At 41.6% G+C, this 21,339-nt stretch overlaps 2 protein-coding genes across 6 annotated transcripts in view; both read left to right on the top strand.

The window, feature by feature from the left end:
* Positions 1-7,773, top strand: part of esyt2b (extended synaptotagmin-like protein 2b) — a 40,642-nt gene extending 32,869 nt beyond the window's left edge. For all 4 annotated transcript variants that reach the window (XM_086306449.1, XM_086306448.1, XM_086306445.1 and 1 more), the window contains 8 exons: positions 253-339; positions 449-598; positions 2,961-3,313; positions 3,577-3,675; positions 3,881-4,012; positions 6,029-6,134; positions 6,264-6,313; positions 6,429-7,773. In XM_086306449.1, the coding sequence (XP_086162575.1) occupies positions 253-339; positions 449-598; positions 2,961-3,313; positions 3,577-3,675; positions 3,881-4,012; positions 6,029-6,134; positions 6,264-6,313; positions 6,429-6,498 (1,047 nt within the window). In that variant the 3' untranslated portion in view covers positions 6,499-7,773. The remainder of the gene's footprint in view (positions 1-252; positions 340-448; positions 599-2,960; positions 3,314-3,576; positions 3,676-3,880; positions 4,013-6,028; positions 6,135-6,263; positions 6,314-6,428) is intronic.
* A 318-nt stretch (positions 7,774-8,091) lies between these two features.
* On the top strand, positions 8,092-19,914 carry ncapg2 (non-SMC condensin II complex, subunit G2). 2 transcript variants are annotated; one of them, XM_086306442.1, is made up of 26 exons: positions 8,092-8,476; positions 10,903-11,085; positions 11,273-11,384; positions 11,679-11,836; positions 11,978-12,112; positions 12,231-12,325; positions 12,403-12,559; positions 12,644-12,736; positions 12,956-13,081; positions 13,211-13,390; positions 13,552-13,704; positions 13,837-14,059; positions 14,151-14,248; positions 14,992-15,162; positions 15,254-15,324; positions 15,445-15,595; positions 16,050-16,223; positions 16,326-16,442; positions 16,923-17,075; positions 17,850-17,949; positions 18,316-18,518; positions 18,620-18,754; positions 18,880-18,983; positions 19,064-19,164; positions 19,255-19,354; positions 19,450-19,914. In XM_086306442.1, exons 1-26 carry the CDS (start codon positions 8,399-8,401, stop codon positions 19,499-19,501), a joined length of 3,423 nt encoding a protein of 1,140 aa, XP_086162568.1. In that variant the 5' UTR covers positions 8,092-8,398; the 3' UTR covers positions 19,502-19,914. The 2 variants fall into 2 exon arrangements, with proteins under 2 accessions (XP_086162568.1, XP_086162567.1); XM_086306441.1 differs by having other exon boundaries at positions 14,989-15,162.
* Positions 19,915-21,339: the final 1,425 nt, after the last annotated feature.

Here is a 21,339-nt window from a genome sequence, read left to right as displayed (position 1 = left end):
ATAAAAATAATCTCTCCTCACTTAGTGTGAGGAGTTTGGTTGTCTGGGGTTAAATGCATGTAAAGCTGAATAATCAGGCTTTTTAGAAACCTCAAGGTGTAAATCAAGTACTGTTAGGGGTTTAAAAGAAGATGCAGAACTGCTGGAGTGGAGAGTAGAAGACCAAGCAGAGGATAAATGTTATATGAGATATAAGATCAGATTTGTCATTGTATTAACAACCAGCAAATGGCTACTTATCTGCCCATAAAGATCCGGTACAAGACTAAGGAGCCCCTGTGGGAAGACTGTTTTTCATTCCTGGTCCATAACCCGAGGAGGCAGGAGCTCGAGGTGGAGGTAACTCTTCAAAATGTCACGGACAACATCTGTTTTCTTTATAAGATCGTACGCTGACGCAGATTAAGTAACTGACATTTCTAAAAGGAGATCTTTGCTTTTTGCACAGGTAAAAGACGACAAGAACAAATGCACTCTGGGTAACTTGACGGTGCCTTTGAGTAGCCTGCTGGTGGAGAAGGACATGACGCTGAATCAGCGTTTTCCCCTCAAGAATTCTGGGCCCAGCTCCACCATCAAACTTAAGATGGCTCTGAGGGTAAAAACAGGCTGCATCTCTTCTCTGCAGCTGCGTTGAGGATGGATGGGTTATTCATTTCAGGCTTAGGAGACCAGAACAGATGTTCACAATCTGTTAATTCAAATAGAACTGACTGATACAGTATGTCTAAATTAAAGATACAGCACACTGAGTATGTAATAAATTGAAAAAGCTTACAATAGTGATAGATTTACCTCTATAAACATTTCATTTCTAGTCCACAACCAGGTGAAGTAACGGCTTGGTTCATTCCATAGGAAGTCAGTCAAATCTGAGAAAAGCTCCCAGCTGAATCCAAATACTGGACACTTTAAAGGCCCGGCAATTTTTATAGTGTTAATATAAAGTTATTTTTAAGTGGTGCTCACTGATTTTTCATGGAGTAATCCTCACCTTCCCTGGCAGATTTAATCAGTTGGAGCTGGTTAGTTAGCCAATTAATCCAGCCATGTCATGAGGTTGGTTGAAAACGTTTTATCTGACGCATTTTAGACTAAGCAGAGAAACATTAGCGGCAAAGGTTTGGTTAATAATCATCAGATTTTAAAAAAATAAAAAGAGAAAAAATCAGACCCTAACCTAACCTCTGCGGCTCCTCTGAGTATTTATATTTAACGCAGTATATTGTAATGCCGGGCTTTTTGGGACGAAGACTAATGTCTTTCAGCAACACTGTCTTTACTGCAGTTGCTGGAGTGTACTTAACTCCCAGTTAAGAGCAGAAAAGAGCCGCCTCACTGCCCTGAAAGCCCGACTTTCACAAAGTGTGGAAACACAAAACAGTGGCTGTTCTTGCAAATTGATTTTTACTGAAGTGGCAACCTGGAAACCGACTGTAGTTAGTTAATCTAGTTAACAATGTGCCCCTGGCTAGCTTCAACTGTAAATAAATAAAACTGTAAATGGATTTGCTTATAGCATGTCATGTTTGAGAAGATAAACTGTTTAATCTGTTTGCAGTACATTACAATATATCTTATATAGTGTGAATTTTGGGAATATTCTGATTATATTTTTTTTCCTGTGATAATGATTATCATAATAATTCAGGAAAGAGAGCGGTCCTGCATACTCTGAAGCCTGTTAGGATATTTGCTATTGATTACTACTGTCAGTGTAGCAGTTACTAGTTAGTAGTTTGCAACTCTCCCTACAGGGAACAAAGTAACCCGGCTCATTAACTCAGTTCAGCAGCAGACTTTGAAGTTTGAGAGTCGATACATATAGGAAAATGACTCGGCTCTGTAACATGTTCCACATGTCTGCAGGTTCTAACTTATGAATGATGCAGTAAAAGACAGTCAGGTTGGGCTTGATCTTTTCACACAGGTGTGTCTTTATCAGCCCATCAGTTGCAAAGCCAACAAGTCGCGTGCGTAACATTCCTTCAGAATGGGGCAGATCCAGGATGACGCAGAGACAGCCCTGGTGTTTAAGTGCAGCTCAACAAGTTTAACCTCCTGGGACCCAATGAATGAGAGCAAAATTGAGTATTTTGGTCTAAATAACCCAAAATGTGATGCCCACATACATGGACTCCAGGTCCTAGGACGTTAAATAAGAAGCTGCAGGATTCACATTTATAGGGGACTGTGATGTCAGCGTGTTTGACACTCTGGAGGAATATTTCCAGGATTCATTTGTGAGTCTTCTGTAAAATCTGAGACTCTGACATTGATTTATTTCTCTTTTATTTAGTTAACAGCATTTTTCACTCTGAAACTGTGGGGCTTAGTGGCTTAATGAAAATTGGAACAGGCGTAGCGTCATCTCTGCTGTCACGGCATCTCGGCGGTGAAAATTAAAGTCAGATTCTGATTTGATTGCTGTTTGTGCTGTAGACGTTTTCGAGATGCACCACTAAAATTATATCTCTTTGCCTGAGGCACTAAATCCAGTGATTTGACAGGTAGTCTTTGGTGGTTTGCCTAATTGCCATCCATAGCGTAGTTCAGCCTTAACTAAAGCCATTACTTACTGCTAATGAGGATATTTTCTCCTGTTCCCACATGGAAACACAGGAAGCTATAACAAACAAACTGCATTGCCCTTCTTGAGACCAAAATGAAGCGTATTATACTGAATGACTGTGATCCAATTAAAAAAAGGAATGCAGCTACATTAAAATATTGACCTGCTCTAAAACAGTTTCTCCATATTGAAGCACAACCAACATACATTTAGAAGAGAAATTACTTTGCAGACTCTTAAAAAAAACATAATAAAATTGAAAAAAAACACGGTTTAGAAAGGTCTGCTAAATTTAGAGACTTTTCACGTGAAATGACAGCACTTACATTAACTTTAACTTCTTATTTTCTATTGTCAATCAACTAAACATCTTCATGTCTTTGTCTAGATCCTGTCCTTGGAGAAGCAAGTGTCCCCAGACCAGCCTTCTTCAGTCCAGGTCAACAAGTCCGGCGTGCCACAGGCACCCCCAGCCTCGTCCCTGAGACCATCAGCCTCAGATTCGCCGCTGCCTCCGCCCACGCATTCGCATCCTATAGAAGCTTCCACTCTCAACCTCAAGGACAGGGACGGCGAGCCGTACGGAGCCAGCCATCGCTACAGTACCACCAACCTGACCACCGCCATGTCAAGCTCCCAGAAACACCTGCCGCACAACAAGTCCACAGCCAGCCTGGCATCGGATATCTCCCTGCCTATTGCCACTGTGGAGCTTCAGCAAAGGCTTCGTCAGCTGCAGAAGTAAATGGCAGATATGATATATTACTTTTATTATTGTTTATTTTTCCAGCTTGGCTCATCTCAGGGTTTCTTATTGTTTTTCCATCAACTTCATTTAAATTCTGGCCTCCATCTAAATGTCATCGTGATTTTTGAATATTCATCTTTATAAATATTTTATCAGCCTACCTGTCAAACAATTAATCAGTCCCTGTATGCATGCACTTTGTAAATTCGACCGCAGCACCTGGACGTGACACTGACTGACTTTGGTGTGTTTATAGCGGCTCGGCCCCCAGCCAGTACCCCCTGGGTGAGATCCAGCTGACTGTTCGACACAGCTCCCAGAGGAATAAACTCATTGTGGTGGTGCACGCCTGCCGGTGAGCTCCAAACTACTACAATACACTGAATTTACACAAAGTGGTTCGAAGGACTTTTTGTTTTTGGGCTCTTTGTGCCATTAACTTGAGTTTGTGGTATTCAAATCACTTTCTTTCCTGTGGAGCTGCTAACTGTAAAGATTTAACAAGCAACACGTGCCTGGCAACATGTGAGTGAAAACACCTTTGTCCTGTGTGTCCTCAGCAACTTGATAGCCTTCACCAAAGATGGCTCGGACCCCTTCATACGCCTCTATTTGCTGCCTGACAAGAGCCGGACGGGGAAGAGGAAGACAAGCACAATGAAGAGGACTCTTAATCCTGTTTACGATCAGACGTGGGTTTGCATCAGTACTTGCTGAGATTCCTTGCAGATTTGTAACGTAATGTGACTATTGGGGATCTGTTGTTTTGCTTCACCTGTGTCCGATTGTTATAAGCTCTGAGAATATTTCTGCCTTTAGCTGCAGTTGTGCCGCTGTACTAATTGGATAACTGGCTGTGTTTTGAGAGTCCTTCAAAGCTTTCCTTTTATTTCCAGTTTTAATGTTCAGTTATATTTTCAGGGTCCTTCTTGAATTCAGACCGACAGCAAGGGTGCAGTTGTGGAATATTTAATTTTTTCTAGCAACAGAGCTTTTTTATTACTGAAGAAAAGAGCTTGCACAGACAATATGACCCTGCTGAGCTGAGATTCGTATCACATGTGGCCGCTGTGGATCCATCACCTCGAGTTTCTGTTTGTTTTGGACACTTTTGTTTGCAGTTGAGCTTCAGTGCTCAGACTAAATCTTTTAGCCTCTGGGATGAAAGCCGATCGCATCATTCAGCTCCTTCGTGTAGGCTGGAGTTAGCACGTCAGTGCTTTCCTAGTCCCGCTGGCTATTGATGCAGTTGTATTGATTATCAGCCATCTTGAGCCTGCAGGGGTTTTCAAAGTTTTGATGACTTAGTGCAAACTTAGAGAGGCAATATGCCCATGTCAGAAACACTTGATGCTGGTTTGCAGTTTAACTATTAGCAGGGGAGGCTGATGAAATTGTTAACAATAGCTGTGGAGGGGCTAGAACAGAAGACTTGAGGTCAAAGAGAAAGAGATTATGGACTCACACAAACACTTAAGCACCTGCTGGCACTTACTTAAACCCCACTGGCACCATGTTGAAATCACAAATCACAAATACCAACTTAAACCAACTTATCTGTCTCTCCACAATGTGGTTAGCAAGCCAAACAAACCATGCAAGGCCTCAAGTTTACACTAGTGTATGCTGCTTTGTTGTGAATTCAAAGTCAAATAATTTTCTACAGTTTGCAAAAGCTAAGGCAAATTTCTTTGCCTTAGCTTTTGTTTAAAGGACCAGAACAATCCCCATATTTGTCATAGTCTGGCCACTAAGCCATGACAAAGACCCAGTTTCAACGCACTCAATCGCCTGTTTATCCATCCATCCGTTTTCTGCTACTCTGTTAGTCAAAGCAGTGATAACCAGGCCTCCCTCTCCAGCTCTTCCAGATCTCTGCAGCATGTCCTGGACCTGCCCCATTGCCTCCACCCAGTAGGACAGTACACCTCATCCATGATGCATCCCAGTCCGATAGTTGAACTATCTCATCTACCTTCTTTTTGTGTGGAGGAGTGGCAGCTTTACTCTACCCCCTTACCTCAAATGAGCCAAAGGCTGAGCCAGACACCGGAGAAAGCTTGTATCTGTGATCTCTTTCTTTCAGTCATTACAGAAAAGCTTGTGACCATACGTGACTGAGTTAAGTCCTGTCCACATGTAAAACAATTCATTTGTCACACATCAGTTTGTTTGTTGACAGTTGGTCACTAGTGGACATCCCCGGCTCCAGTTTCCTTGGCATCCCTGTACTGTATTCACCACCTTGTCTTATATCAGTCGATAGTATCCTCTCATTGGTGGTTACTTTAATGGCTTGCCCCAAATTTGAGAAAAAGTTTAACTTGGGGCCCGTCCACTTTGCGCTGCCAGCTACAAAGTTCCTAAATGTCTTTGTTTCTGTTCATCACATCGCTGTTAGTCCCCACTCTTTTTAGTCAGCATTGTCTGAATCTTTAGGCAGCCGTAGAAATTGCATGGTGCTAAGTGGATGGAGAACAAGGTAGAGCAAAGCCTGAGACAAGCAGCTCTTAAATGCATCCAGGCAGACCGGCCGGGTGGTCCCATTTACACTGATTCACTTCACCCACCAGGACCCTGCAAGAAAATGCAGAGGGACAAAAGGGATACGTAGAGAAGGCCCAGACAAAGACCACGCACAATCTGGATTTTATGCTAAACATAAAAAGCGTATGCTTATGTTTGTGTGCGTGTGTGTGTGTTTGCAGGTTTGAGTTTAGTGTATCTATTGTGGAGCTCTACAGGAGAACTCTGGATGTTGCTGTGAAGAATGGAGGGAGCATCCTGTCCAAACACAAAGGGCTTCTGGGAAAGGTATCTCCTGCAGGTTTTCCCTGTAGTGGCTTACGCACTGACGTTTTTATCGCTTTTCGAGCCATCAATGCAGGTGCTGATTCTAAACATTTCTTGTTCTTTTTCTTTGTTTTTTGCCTAAAATTACAGGTTCTGGTGGATTTAAGTGGAGATGACATAGCAAAAGGAATCACACAGTGGTAAACTAGCATTTTATGTGTTTCCTGTACAACATTGAGTTGATTCTTGGGGGTAAAAAAAAAAGGAAGCAAATTTCTGTCCTTAAATATCTAATTTCATCATTTTCTGTTGCAGGTATTATCTAAGTGAAGACGGTTTGTCGTCTCAAGCCACAAAAAGTATTCAAGACCCCGTCGTCACGTAGTGGCACCACCTCTCTTCTGTAACATAGTTATCTTGTTAACCTAAGGGCACATCCTTCTGTTGTATTCATATATAATTTCCATTTAGTTAACAGGAATAATTTCATCATGTTTAGTTTTATTTTTGTCAAAATTTCCTGTTAATCGTTCATGAGCCTGATTGGAAGATGTTGTAACATATTTTAATTTGTTCAAACACACTTACTGCCTTGTCTCTGTTTTCAGTGTTTTAATGTAAATATATATAGTTATAAGAATTTGCAGGGGTTTTCATGGCATTATACTTACCTTGGAGGATTCGTGTTGAAATCTGTCACGATTCTTATGACTTTGTATCCGGTTTGTTAAAATGTGAAGAATTTTCATTTGTTGTCTGAGAAAACTAACCAAAGGAACTGATGCACACAAATATATGCTTAAGTAGCAGTCCTGATTTGAGATTTTGATTTTCCTTTGGCACGCAGTGTTGATTGATCGCTTACCTCTCGTTATTAATGCTTGATTACAAACATGGAATGCCGATATGCAAAGAATAAAACGACTGCTGTGCTGTGTATATTTTAGGAGATTTGTGCAATGGTGGTTGATTCTGAATGAGACTTGGGGACATTTTAGGGCTATGAGCAAGCTCTGTGCATTATGCAAAGGATACTTGAATAAGGGTTTGACTGTTTTCAAACTAAATGTAAGTTGAAAAAACTGAAAAACATGAACAGGGACAACAGTTTTTGCATTTTATGAGCAGGGCTGCCAGAGTCTGTGTCAAGATGATGCATCCTAGTCATGCTTGTGTATGTTTTTGCCTTGCAGTTATGAGTTTCATGGGAGCTGTTAAATACATTTCTGGTTATCTATCCTGTGCCTTAAAAAACTCACAGAAATATAATTTACTTGCCTTCTTATTGTTATTATTTTGGATGGCTTTTGATGAATACATGTTTTATCTTGTGAACGTTGGTGTGCTTTTTTTAATACCCCATTATCATGTGCTTCTGTGATGTTCCCCAAATTTTGCAACTTTGTTGTGCTTAAAGTTGTGCTTAAATTTGGAATATGAAAATCAAACGGATGATGTCTTGTATTTTGGTCTCGTTTGAACAACAAGATATATTTGCTAAGTTTCAGGTTGGCTGAAGCTCAGGAGGTCGAGCAGGTCATATGGGAAGGTTAACAAGGACCAGTGACCTGTCGTTTTCTGCGTACCTAAAAAGCAATTAAGGGAATTTCCTAATTGTTTTTTTTAATCTTCGGTTGGCATTGACGTGATTTTTTTCGAGTTGTCCTTTTTCCGATTATTCTGAAATCACTTGAATGCATAGTAAATCTAGCAAAGACTGAATAATAAACACGTTGAATTACGATATATTATGTGAGGCTTGGTGTGCGCCTTGCAAATAAATGTCTCTTGACTGGGGTGTAATCCATAATATGAATCATCCACAGAAAAAGTAATACGAAAACGCGATAATGTTACTCGTTTACGCTTTTTGAGACACAGAACATCTGTAGTGGTTTGCCGCCATCCAGTGGCAAAAGCGGGAATTGCAACTGTACGTCGGCGTCGAAACAAACGTGATGACGTGTGGAACCGACTTTATCCAAATTTGCGCGGGTTTACTGTTGTTATGGCTCGCTGTCATTTCACTGTTTCCTTTCACAAAATCCTTAATAAAAAGGTAACAGACGAAGGAAATGCTGCTTAATTCAGATGCGCATCATTGTGAGCCTTAATACCAGCCAACCCTGAGTCTGCAATTAGCACTTTTGACGGTAACAACAAACGGACTGCCATATTTGTTGTTGTGGAGTTGTTACAGCGAGACAAGCTAACGCTATAGTGGCTTCATAGCAGCATTACAGGAAAACTTACGGTTACCTCGGATCACTGTGGAAGCAGGAACCATGTCCAAGCGAGAGGCATTTTTAGAAGCAGTCTGTAAAGAAAATGTGGAGGACTTTCTTCGCTTTATTCAGCTTCACGTAAGTAGCTAACTCAACTAACTATTTGACAATGCTGGTTTCGATCCCAACTTTGACAAACTTTTACTGTCTGTTGTAAAGTAAACATTTTTCCCTCCTACATGTTTTTTTAATACTCACCAAAGAGGTTTTGGCCTATAACCAAAGGAAAAGTCACCAAGACGATAATAAAAATCTTTCAGACTATTTTTTTAATAGGCTTTGATTTACTCAAGCATAAAATAAATCAGAAATATCAAGAAAATGCATGCACTCCTGTTCAATAAGCTAAGACAGGCTCATCGTGTTAAGTCCTGTTATTATTAGGTACACCTTGCTTTTGCCTTCAGAAATGCTTTAATTATTTGTGGCAGAGATTTAAGAAGATGATGGAAATATTCCTCAGAGATTTTGCTCCATATTGACATGACAGCAATGCACAGTTGCTTTAGATTTGTCAGCAGCACATCCATGATCTCGATCTGGTGACGGTTTGGGACATTTGAGTGCAGTGAACTCACTGCCATGTTCAAGAAAGCAGTGTGAGATGATTTGAGCTTTGTGGCATTGCAAGCAGCCATCAGAAGATGGGGACGCTGTTTTCATAATTGGATGGAGGTGGTCATCAACACGAATCCAGTAGCTGTGACATTTAAACCATACTCAACTGAAGCTGATGGGTCCAAAGTGTGCCAAGAATATATCCTCCAGGCCATTACATCACAGCAGCCTGAACCATCGATGCAAGGCAGGATGGATCAATGCTTTCATGTTTTTTATGCTAAATTCTGACCCTGCCATCTGAATGTCACAGCAGAAATCGGGACTCATCAGACCAGGCAAGGTTTTTCTGATCTTTTACTGTCCAATTTTGGTGAGCTTGTGCAGATTGTAGCCTCAGTTTCTTGTTTTCGGCTGAAAGGCCTGGCAGCTGGTGTGGTCTTTTCCTGCTGTAGCCCATCTGCTTACGGTATGACGTGTGGTGCATTCAGAGATGCTCTTCTGCATACCTTGGTTGTAATGAGTGGCTATTTTACTTACTGTTGCCTTCCTATCAGCTTAAAGCAGTCTGGCCATTCTCCCGTGACCAAGGCATTTTCACCCAGAGAAATGCAGCTCACTGTAAAGCCTAGAGATGGCTGTGTGGTAAAATCTCAGCAGATCAGCAGTTTCTGAAATACTCAGACCAGCCCGTGTGGCACAGACAACAACGCCAGATTCAAAGTATTTTAAATCACCTTTATTCTACATGCTCATGCTACATTTGAACTTCAGTTGTGTGTCTACATGTCTAAATGCACTGAGTTGCTGTCATGTAATTGGTTGCTTCACCCTCCAAAATCTTAGACTGAGCAGATGGAGACGAGCCTGGAAAAAGGTACAGGGAGGAAAACTCCCAAACTGCAGGATACAAAGTTGTGTATAAATATAATTTAAGCCCAACTTTAAAGCAGAGAGGCTCTGCCCTTCCTGAATCCAGCTGAATGCTCTGCAAATGTACTCTTTTATAGCCGTAGGAGGCCTGTACTCTGAAATAAAAGTGCTCAGTTTTACACTGTGAGGTCTTTAAAATGTGATGGAGCTCAGTGATTAAAGGGTTTTGAATGTGAGGAGGACAATTTTAAATTCTGCCTTTGGTTTAACAGGGAGTCAATGGAGAGAAGCCAAAATGAGAGAAACATGACCTTTCTTTCTACTTCCTGTCAGTACTCACACTGCAGCCCGAGCTGAGGCTTTTCTCAGAGTTATGTCACAGATGGATATTAAGCAATCACAGCACATAAGTCCACAAGTGTTACAGAGAGACAAGGCAAAACCACCCAGCATAATTTATTGATGATAAGCCTGTTTAACCCTCATGTATGGAGATTCCCCCCATGACCGTTCATAGACCAGCAGGTGTCTGCAGGAACCCGAGCATGGTGGGAACATAGACAGGTCCCCCTACAACTCTGTCACCCATGCCCCATTAAAAAAAAGAAAGAAATGAAAATAAAAGAAATGTTAAATTAGGTTTGACCTGAACAGTATGTAAGAGTTAGCTGTGACAAATTCAGAATATTAATATCAGGGTAGTTTTAGCATCCGGTGGGGTAAAAAAGGAAGAAATTTGTCCTTTGTGTGGTTTGTCATTAAGGCAGACTTGAACTTTTAATTATATTTCAAATAAAAATAAATAAATGTGACCTAAACTAAGTCTGACTCAGCCTGGTGAGAAGTAAATTGTGGATTTTTATGGAGAAAAAATGGATGTGCTGAAAGGTGAAGTGAGAAAAAAATGCATGATCATCCTTTTCTCTCAAATATCTTTTTTTAATGTGGCGGTCACAATTGACATTGGAATTACAGACAAAAATCATTTCTTCAGTTATTATATTTTTATTAAATGTGCATAACACATGGCTGTCCAGTCAAAGCTGCGCCTGTCTGTCTATAAATCTGAGCAGAAGGACAAAGCCGAGCCCTTCGATGTGGAGGAGGTGTTGCAGGAGATGCCCAGAGAGCAGAGGGAGGCCCTGTGGAGAAGACTGGCATCTCTGCTTCAGGACGTCCTGCTGGAGTTTCCCACAGAGCGCTGGGAGGGCAGGAGGGAGGAGGAGGGCATGCAGGAGGAGCCCACTGCAGACTCTGTGAGTAAAAGGATCAGCTCACTGACCCCATGCTTAGTCTTTGTCAGTGATATTATTCGAATATTAAGGACTAGATGTATGCAAAGCACTCCTATGTTGATTTTTGTAATATCACATTGCTTTTAAGCTTTTTCACATTTTGCTTAATTGTATTTTTTAACATCTGGTTCATTAACTTTTTTCCCAGAAACACGCTGTGGCTGTTGTGGACGGCGTGACGCTCGTCTCTACAGTGTCTCTGCAGGTTTTACAAGACGACCCCTATAGCCCCCTTCTGGAAGTTACCCGACGTCTTCACGGTGAGTGTTTGTGTTTTTTGCACATTTTTACAGCAAATGAGTTGCATATGATGCTCTTCCCATTCAGATAGATAGATGGATAGATATTTATACCTAACTTATAAATATATACATTATAGAGCTTTGATTATCCTGTAAGAGTAGAAACCAGCTGTTATAAGTACCAATTCTTTTACCAGCTATGAAAAAACAACCTGAGAAACCATCATAATTGCTCAGTTTATGAGATGAATCGTGGACGTTTTCAGAAAGCTTAAATAATAATGAGCATCTGTGTGTGTCGGTGTCCTTCAGATGTACTGGTGTCGCTTCCTGTCTCAGAGGCACCTCTGCAGAACCACATCCACGCGCTGTGTGAGGCCTGGTGGAAGAAAGGGCTGCAGGAGAAAGAACGGTTTGGGCGCACTGCTTTCTTTGTGTCTCTTCAGAAGAGCTTCATTCTCAAGAAACCAGTGAGTGTAACCCCTCAGTCACATGTCAGCTCCTCAGCTCTTTCAGCAGGTTTTCACTCTGAAAGAAATGTTTTCCATCAGTATCCAGTGCGTCTCACAGCAGTCTGCTGATAACTGGTAACCTTTGTGATCTCTTGTCAGGGAGCTGAGATCCAGAGAGTGTGGAGGCTCCATGACGTGCTTTTGAGTCTTGACTACACATCAGAAGAAAACAAGCAGATAATCGACTTGTTGCTTCAGTGCTTTCACCGCCCTGCTCACATTAGAAACGATGATGTGAGTTATGCTCAGCCGCTGCGTGCTTGTTTTCACGATTCACTCCCTGCTTTATTTATTTTTATCGTCGTGGCTTCCCTCTCGAGCTGTCAGTCTGATGATGTGTATATTGTCACAGGGAAAGCGATTCCTGGTGTTTCTTTTCAGCTGGAACGTCAACTTCATCTGGGTTATTCACGGCACAATCAAAAACCAGCTGGAGTTTTACAGCAAGTAAGAACCCCAGTCTTTTCTCGCCGACACGCTCACTTTTCTTTTCATGTTAATAACAACTAAACTCTTCCATTCAGGCCCATCACTGCTCATATTGCAGAGATCTACTTCAGAGCATGGAAGAAGGCTAGTGGGGAGTTCTTGGAGAAGATCGAGAGCTTATGCATTCAGGATTTCATGCAGAATGCGATCTTCCTTCATAGAGCTTCTCCTGTGCATTCCAAAGTCCGACAGGTAGACTGTAAAATAAAAAATGTTTTTAGTCCTCATATTCATCGTATGGAGTGTCATTCTCTGCTCTCTTTGTCTCATATTCAGATTGTGAGCTATTTCCACATGAGGAAGGACTGCCGCAACGTGGACAAGATGCTCTATAATCTCTACAGGCCCATACTTTGGAAAGCTCTCAGTGTACGCGTATTTCATACAAGTTTTAGCCTCGCTTTCAAGCAAAAGAAACCAAGTAGAATATTATTAATTAATGAGAGGACGATCCACACATTTAAGTATATACAGACCAGTTGAGATTATGTGCACAGTCAACCCTCAAAAGGCCCATCGTGAGCCAGCTGAACCCTGAATTTTTGACATTTAATTCTAATCTAATGTGTTTCTGTTTGATTTATTCAGGCTCCTAACTTTGAGGTGCGTGCAAATTCCACTTTGCTTTTCACCGAGGCTTTCCCATTTTACGACCCGAGTGAAAGCAACGAGAAGATAGACGAGAACATTCAAAAGCAACTGGACACAGCAATGGTGAGAACCTTTCAAACCCCCGCCAGGCATTAAGGGAATATTCGGTGTATCTCAGTAGCACAAAGCATTTCTAAACTAGCGTTGTCTGAGCGCAGACAGAATCGTAAATGTCACCTGTTGTCATCCCAGAACCTCCTTGATGATCCTCACCCGACAGTGCGCTCCAACGCCACCCTGGGTGTCTGCAAGATCCTGGCTAAATGCTGGGAGCTCCTCCCACCTACAATCATCACAGACTTCGTGAAGAAGCTGGTGGCGGAGCTGGCGGCTGACAGTAGCTCCCCTGATGTCCGCTGCTCAGTGTTCAAGGTGGAAAATGTGGCTTCTTTCCCTTCCTGAAAGAAGAGAAAGAAATCGCTGTCCTGACATTTTGCCAGTTAATTATGCGGAATAACTATCGTTGGATTTGCATGAGTCATGGATAATTTATTTAATGACTTGTGGTTTGTGTAATTACCCTCCTTCTCCAGTGTCTGACTATTGTCCTGGACAACGCTCTCAGCCATCCACTTCTGGAGAAACTCTTACCTACCCTCAAATACAGCCTTCATGATAACTCAGAGAAAGTCCGGATAGCTTTCCTCGACATGCTTATGAAGGTCAAAGCAGTGCGTGCTGCAAAGGTAATGTATGTGTAGGTTTTTTTAAAAGCTTTAACAGGCTGTCGCTGTCCCTCATTGAAACAGAGGAATCCAAAGACGCCTGTTAACACAAATTTTACTTGTCATTTATCTCCTCTATCTACCAATCTCCAGTTCTGGGACGTGTGCAACATGGACCACCTGCTGGCCCGCCTTGCCATTGACTCACACTCGGTTTCCAAGCGTATCGTCGACTTGCTGTTCAAGTCGTTCTTCCCGGTCAACGAGTCGGAGAAGGAGTGGTGTAACCGCTGCATCACCCTCATCCAGATGAACCCCATGGCTGCCAGGAAATTCTACCAGTTTGCTTATAGACACACAGCACCCACTAACTTAAGTAAATGCACAGCAACAAAACCTGATTTATTTTTGCATGCTGTGTTTTGGATATTTTAAATATGCTTGTACCGTTTTATCTTCTCCTCCAGTAAAGCTGATGTTGGCCATTCGTCGTGTCCTGAACAGCTGCATCCAGGTTGACTGTGACATGACTGACATCAATGACAGCAACAAAGAGAACAGCGCAGTAAGACGGAAACACACAGACTGACTTAATGTGTGCGCATTAAGTCAAATCTGAATTTATTTAGATGACTTTTTGATTGATTGAAACAGTACACCATGGAAGTATGTATATAAAAAAATAATATCCTACCTCGTTGCCACCCACTGTTTGTTTCCTGTTTCAGCAAATTGGCTCTTGCTGTTTTTGTTTTTCAGAGTGTAAAGTGTCCATAATTAGAATAGAAAGTGTACTGCTTAAAAAAAAAAGAAGCTGCATCCACAAACTGAATGAGTGCCTCACACAGACACCTTCACATGAGTATTAATATATTTTAAAAAATAGTAAAGATTTACTCAAAAACAAAACAAAAAAAACCTGAGCAGAAACTTCTTGGGCCAGCTGTGCCATTAACTCCACAGGAAGCATTATTATTAGTCACATAATTACATGAAAACACTTCGAAAGCCACAAATGGCACAAACGTGTCTCTAAGTTCACATCATTGACTTAAATTAGTGGAGGAAGCCTAGCAAACAGGTAGTGCCTACAGCCGCCGGAGATGTGTAAAAATAACCACCGATGCAGTTATCAGGATTTCACAGAGGTGAAATTCTTTTGGTTCCAGGGTGTAAACATGTTTATTTCTGCTGTAAAGGGTTAAATCCAGCCTCGTGTGGCCACTAGTGGAACTGCAGAGATAAGAAGAAAATGTGCTGAAACACGAGCTCAGGCTGTGTCCTCTGTGTGTCTGTTCATCTCAGCAGGCGGCACCTGCCTTGTTGGGGAAAGACATGACCATCGTGTCCAGTTTGCTGGAGGTCGTGGTCATCCTGTGGAGAAGTGTCTCGAAAGCCCTGAAACAAAATGAAGAGGCCCAGAAGTATACGTGTGCCAAGTTTGGCTCTGTCATGTCCAAGTATTTCCAGACCTTTGAGGTACATCCACTGCAGTGTGGTGCTGTTGTATTTTTTATATATTTATTTTTGTCCCCTGAATAAATGTAAGCAGTCATGATTTGTTTTCCAGGATGAGCGAGCTACTGTTCCTCTCATACAGCTGGCCTCGTTTATGCCCCCGACTGCAGTGCCGATGTTCAGGTGAGCAGCTTTTTTTTTTTTTTTTTTTTCCTGACTCAGATTTTTATGTTTTTGTTGCTTTTTCTTTTACCAAAAACATCCTGGATAATCCTCTCCTTCATCCTGCTTTCTTACTCCTAGCTGTGGAGTCATGTCTAGACTAAGGAGGATGGACTCGGGAGCTGCTCCAGCACAGTACAGCCAGCTGCTCGACTGCCTCTGTAGCTGGGGCCAGGCTGCTGACATCCTGGAGCTCATCACTGACTGGCTCACAGAGTCCCTGCCCAAAAAGGTACTCGCTTTATGCAATGCCTGACATCTTTGCAGTCTTCTTTGTCTGTCTCCAGAACACAAAAGTTTAAGATTAGCCTTAAACTTTTTAATAAAGCTTATGATTACAGCTGGATCAGGTGGCCCTTAGATATACTGCTCTTTCACTCCTCTGGCATTATCTACAACGACTGCCTCTAACTTTTGACCACTTTCTCACAAAGTTTGTGTTATGTCTCGTTTGTTTGTGGTCTCTCTGTGCTCCTCTTCTTTCGTCTTTTCTTTCCTTTCATGACAGATGACGATTTAACTTTCTGTCAAGAGTGTTCTTCCTCACCACTGTCACCAAATCTTTGCTCACAGCATTGTTGGGTTCTCTCTGTACTATTGTAGAAATTGGCACTTTTCATGAAAAAAAAAGTTAGATTTTCTATTCTTTTAAAAAAAAAATTCTCTTTTTTTGTGGTCATCTTAAGGACAAGGCGACCAGTGGTCGAAAGGTATGCATCATGGAGACGGTGGAGACCAAACCCGACCTGGCGCTGGCTTACCTGGAGCACATTTTCAGCCACACTTCAACACGTGAGAAGGTCCTGGCTCTCGGTGCGAAACCACTGAAGCAGCTGCATACAGTTCTGGGGAACTGGAAGGTATTATGCATGTCATTCAGTACGATATTTGAACCGAATGACAGAAAAGTGTGAACGGTTCCTCCATAAGAAGTGTGTTTTCTGTCATTTGTGTCTCCATAGTTGGTGCTCTACAGTCATCTCAGCTCCACCACAGAAGACCCCAAACATGCCAGCGTGGAGACGGCACTGAACGCCTTCAAGCACCACGGCCGCCTCGGCGCACATCTGCAACATAACGTGAGGCTTATAGCACTTTCTGTCATTAGACTCTCCACCTTAATAGTTAATATTTCAGGCAACACTGGACTGTAGTAACACATCTGTAGTTTGCCGTTGTATCCCAGAATGCAAAGCTTCACGGGAAGGCTTTTAGCTCAGATTAGCAGCAGATATTTTGTTGTTATGTTGGATCAAGTTCTCACAAACTGCTCTGGAGTTTGTTAGGAGCTGGACTCCTTCAAACGGTCTCAGCTCAGGTGTTTTGTTCTACACCTGAGTGTAATTACCATGTTCGCATCCGCAGGAATGACCTACGCCAAAGGGGAAAAGGAGCCAGAGTTTGATTTCAAAGGCGCAGGTGTGAAAACACCATTAGATTTGTGAGCTAAATGTGGCCATGGGTTGATTTGTTTTTTTTTAAATTCCCCTACCCCCCCTCTTGTTAATTGTGAAAAAAGAATTAAAAAAAGAAAATGAAAGCTTTTCTCTCTCTTTCAGCTGTCAGATGGCCGTGACTACCTGCTCTCTCTGGAGCATGTGGCTGCGTGGGTAGCCGACAGGGTGCTGCCCTTTCTAGCGAAACGTAGCGATGATGACAGCGAGGACTCTGAGAAATCTCAGCCACAGCCGCTGGCTGCAGAGATAACCGAGGTGAGCTCCACAGTTCATTTTGTGAACATGTGTTTGTATCAAGAGCTACTTTTTTTTTCTTTTTTTAAGCAGGGGTTTGAAAATATTGAGGCATTTAATTTGGTCAAACAAGGAAAATGTGTGCGGTTTCCATTAAAAGGAGACGAGGCTCTGGTTTCCAATTCAGCACAAATGTGTGATTTAGGCTCACATGATGGGTCATCAGCCTGTCTGTTTAAAGAAATACCGATTAGCTATTTCAAAGAAGAGCAAAGATAAATTCAGATGCGAGGTCGGTTTGTGACGAATGGTTCTGGTTTATCTGACCAGTAAAGTCAATCCAAGCAAAAGATTTCTCTCACAGGCGAATTAAATCACATCTCCTCGTGCATAAATTGCCACTTTCGATTGTTAACTCACTCATTTTCACCCGGGCACACAGCGCCGAGGCTGAGTTATGTTGTTATCCAGAACATTAGGTTTTTGTGGAGCCTTTTTTCCTCCTGCTCCCAGGACTTTCTGTTCTGCTTGGTAAATTTAGACTCTTCATTGATTGTTCTGCCTCAGTCCACACACACTCTGTACATGCCTCCTCCGGTTAATACTGCCGTGGTGAAATAGCTTTATTATCTCATTTTAGCATTATCTGTTTGTTTCCATTTTTTTTTTTTATTAGCCTGTCACTTTGAGTGTTGAAAATAAACCTGCTTGTGTTGGACATAAAAATGAGCGTTATGCTAACATGTAGAGTGGGTGTAATCCCTATTTGTTGTTTTTGTTTTGTTTTCTTCACAGAGCTTCCTGACAGTATGCCGTGACGTTTTGCTCGTGGGTTTGGGCGATGAGACATTCAAGGGTCAAATCCTACACCTGTGCTCGCTCATCCTCCTCTCAGGTGAGCGTTTCAGATGGTCTGCATGTCTGTATTTACGCCGAGAAATGCCAGGACTTTTGTTTTTCTGAAAATAGCCTACTTCACCCAAAGTAGAGAGTTGCTCCACATGGTTTACAAAGCATCTTATTTTTAATGAGATCAAATGCAAAATGTATCCACATGTCTACTCTTCTCTTCCTCCCATCGCGTTTTCATGGAAAACGAGGAGAGTGGGACGTAAAGCGTTGCACTGTTTTCCCCGGAGCAGTTCTACACAACTTAATAGTGCATTCCTTTTTTTAGTTATCAATCTTTTTTGTCAGAAGAAAAAAAGGTTGTTGAGAAAAACTGATGAAATTTGAAGATAACGCTGCTTTGTGTTTTCAGAAGCGGGCTACCTGTGCATCCCTGCAGTGTTGCCAATTTTGAAGGAGGTGGCAAACAGCTATGCACCTGAGGACAGCAAGGAGCCTGAAGAGAATCAGGAGGATCCAACCACTGTTATTTTAGGTGTGGTGTCTAACATTTTCCAGAAGATTATAGAGCTCTTGGCCCGTCGCCTTAGGAAGGATCCAGAGGAAGGAAAGCAGGTTTTTCAAAATTTTTATTTATTAAAGTCTCTGATGGACCTGGCTGTTCCGGTAACTGAGCTTTAACCTCCATAAAATGTTCTCTTCCTGCTCTGATGCAGCTCTGTCAGTCAGCTGTTCCCGGTCTGTCGGACTTCCTTCAGGTGGCCCAACTCTGGGACCGAGCACCTCTCAGCGGGGTCTTCTCTACTTTATTTGCGGTTATCGTTGTGGAGAAGAGACATTTGCTTCAGAAGGTGTGAGCTGACAGAGGAGGGTAGCAGCACAATGGACGCACTCAGATTATAAACAGCTATCCTGCATTTTCTGAGACTGATGTGGGACTTTTTGGAAATATTAACGTTCGTGTTTTTTTTTAAAGATTGAGCATCCTGAGGCGGTGATCATCCCAGAGTCAGTGGACGACATGCCTCCTTTGTCCAGGATCTTGCTGTCTGTCCTCCTCAAGTCACAGCCTGTTACCAGGTCAGTATTGAAAGTTTCTTTTCATTAACTTCCATGAATGAGTATTCCAGAGTCTAATGGTTTGCTGTTGCTTCTTTTAGGGCATTTCTGGCAGAGGTCTGCACATCTGTGGATTCCGAGGCCATCGGCAATCTCGTTGAACTCGCAGCCGTCCTGCACGTCTTGGCGGTCATCAAACACGGTGAGCTTCCACTTCCAAAAAACGGAAAACTTTAAAACTGAACATTTTTCCTTCTGGTCCTAACGACACATTTCACTTGCTGCCTGTTAGCCGGACAGTCTAAAGCGGGCTTGAAGAGCGCAGCTGTGTCCGTCCAGCAGCAGCTTTACAAACATGCAGTCACCTTTGCAGACAGCACAGACGTCCAGAGGTAAGCGAGGAGGAAATCTGATGATTTTGTTTTGATGACTTGTGAATAATAATAACTAAATTTGGCTAATCATCTTTTTTTTTTTCCCCCAACAGGGTTATTTATGAATCTTCTGTGACGACTTTGAATGAGATTCTGCATTTATGAGTTCCAACTTTAAAAGACAAAAGTGTCGATGTGATGTATTTTCTGCTTTGTTTTGTTTTGTTTGGTCTGCTTTCCTGAAGGTCGATTTTCCCCAGCCACCTTTGTTTTAAGGGTTTGGATTAATACCAGGAATACAAAGTTTTCCAAGGCTCGCTAAACTCCTGCATTGTATTTATTTCTTGATGGCATACAATACTCAGTTCATGTCTCAAACTTTCTATATTTATGTTAACAAATACAGATTGAGAACTTGACTTAAGAGATATGGTGGGACTTTTCTTTTAAGCTTTCACTCGCCATATATTTTTTGAAAACAATTTGAAATGCATATCTTCATCGTGTGTCTGTTTATGTGTCTGCTGCTCTGTCAGCTTGCAGTTTGCTGCTAATCAGAATAAAACAAACAGTATCAATCAGCCTAAATTTGATGTTTATTTCCTCCTCAGATGTTTTCTTGCCCGTGCGGCGCTTTGCAGAGTAATAACAGAGAAAACAAGCCGTAAATCACCCTCTCACTTCCTTTCATTCTCAAAGAGGGAACCGCTTCCATTTTCAGACTTTACATACGGTTCTTAAATATTTGTTAACACTGCAGACAGCAAAGCTTCTAGTCTCAAAAAGTGGCACGAGGTAACATCACCTGATGAAGTGGTTAGATTCACCGCTTCATCTTTTGTCCAACACAAAGGAACAAACTATATGCTTTTGCCATATTTTGTTGATGTCACCAGTTCATCTAAATTCCAGGGTTAAAACGAACGTAGCAGATTGTAATACATAATTGTGTGGATGCTTTAAGCATCCACACTATTGAGTTCCTGTTTCTCTTTATTCTTTATTATTATTATTATTATTATTATTCTAGTTGCTTCCGTACACTTTTCGCCGTTTAACTACTTCCACAATTTTCAGCCGATTTTCACCGTTCAAATTTTAAACTATTCAGCTATTTTTGCTCTTTCCTGCTACGATTTTTGCTATTTTTAACTATTATACTTTTTAAAATATTAAGCTTTTTTCCTTTAATTTGTCCCATTGAAATGAATGGGAAACTTCAGCAATTCTGCTAAAATTTGCTTGTTTTTGAAACTTAACTACTTCCTCATATTTTCACCTAGAACAACCATTCAAACTTTAAAATGTTCACAAATTATTGGGCTATTCAGGTATGATTCAGCTTTTTCAAATCTTTTACTGTTTTACTTTTATGCCTCTTAAAGTTTTGAGTTGCAAAATTGTGATTTTTCACAAAATACATGTGTTGTTATGGTTGCTATGCTCTTGGCTTCCAGTGTGCCACTGAAGGTTTTGCAATTTTCACTTCATGTCCGAACAACTTCCTGCTACTTGCTCAATTTTCACTCAACTTCCACAAATTATACATCAAAACGTAGGTATTTTTGCTGGCTTTCAGAAAATGTCACCATCATTGTTGTGGGATTTATAGAATTTTTGCAAATCTCCTCAGACTAACACAAGGTCAGAAAACTCTCCATATAAAGTGAATGGAGAGCTTGTTCAAAATCACCGCTGGATTTCTGTAATGAGAGGCATATTCGAATCGTCATATCTCCTTAACGAAGCAAAGTTAAGACATGAGGCTTGTCCCCGAATATCTTCAGACACCCCTGACGCTCACAATTCAAGAATTTCTTTCTCACCTATTACCGTTCTGAAATGAGTTGGACTTGTTTGAGGGTAGGAAATTCGTCCTTCGCTCAGATTTCTTCAGATTTCAAACTGTGGAAATGAACCACTTTTTTCTCTCGTCATAACTTTTTGTTGGATTTCCACAGAGACCTGAAAATTTCCATGATTGTTCACCAAAGCCTGCTGTC

This window comes from Aulonocara sp. 'chitande type north' Nkhata Bay, linkage group LG9 (genome assembly GCF_057382095.1).
Source record: "Aulonocara sp. 'chitande type north' Nkhata Bay isolate Kocher_YH1m ecotype deep benthic linkage group LG9, A_spYH_male_GT1.1, whole genome shotgun sequence".
NCBI lineage: Eukaryota > Metazoa > Chordata > Actinopteri > Cichliformes > Cichlidae > Aulonocara > Aulonocara sp. 'chitande type north' Nkhata Bay.
This window is presented reverse-complemented; position numbering and strand designations above follow the sequence as displayed.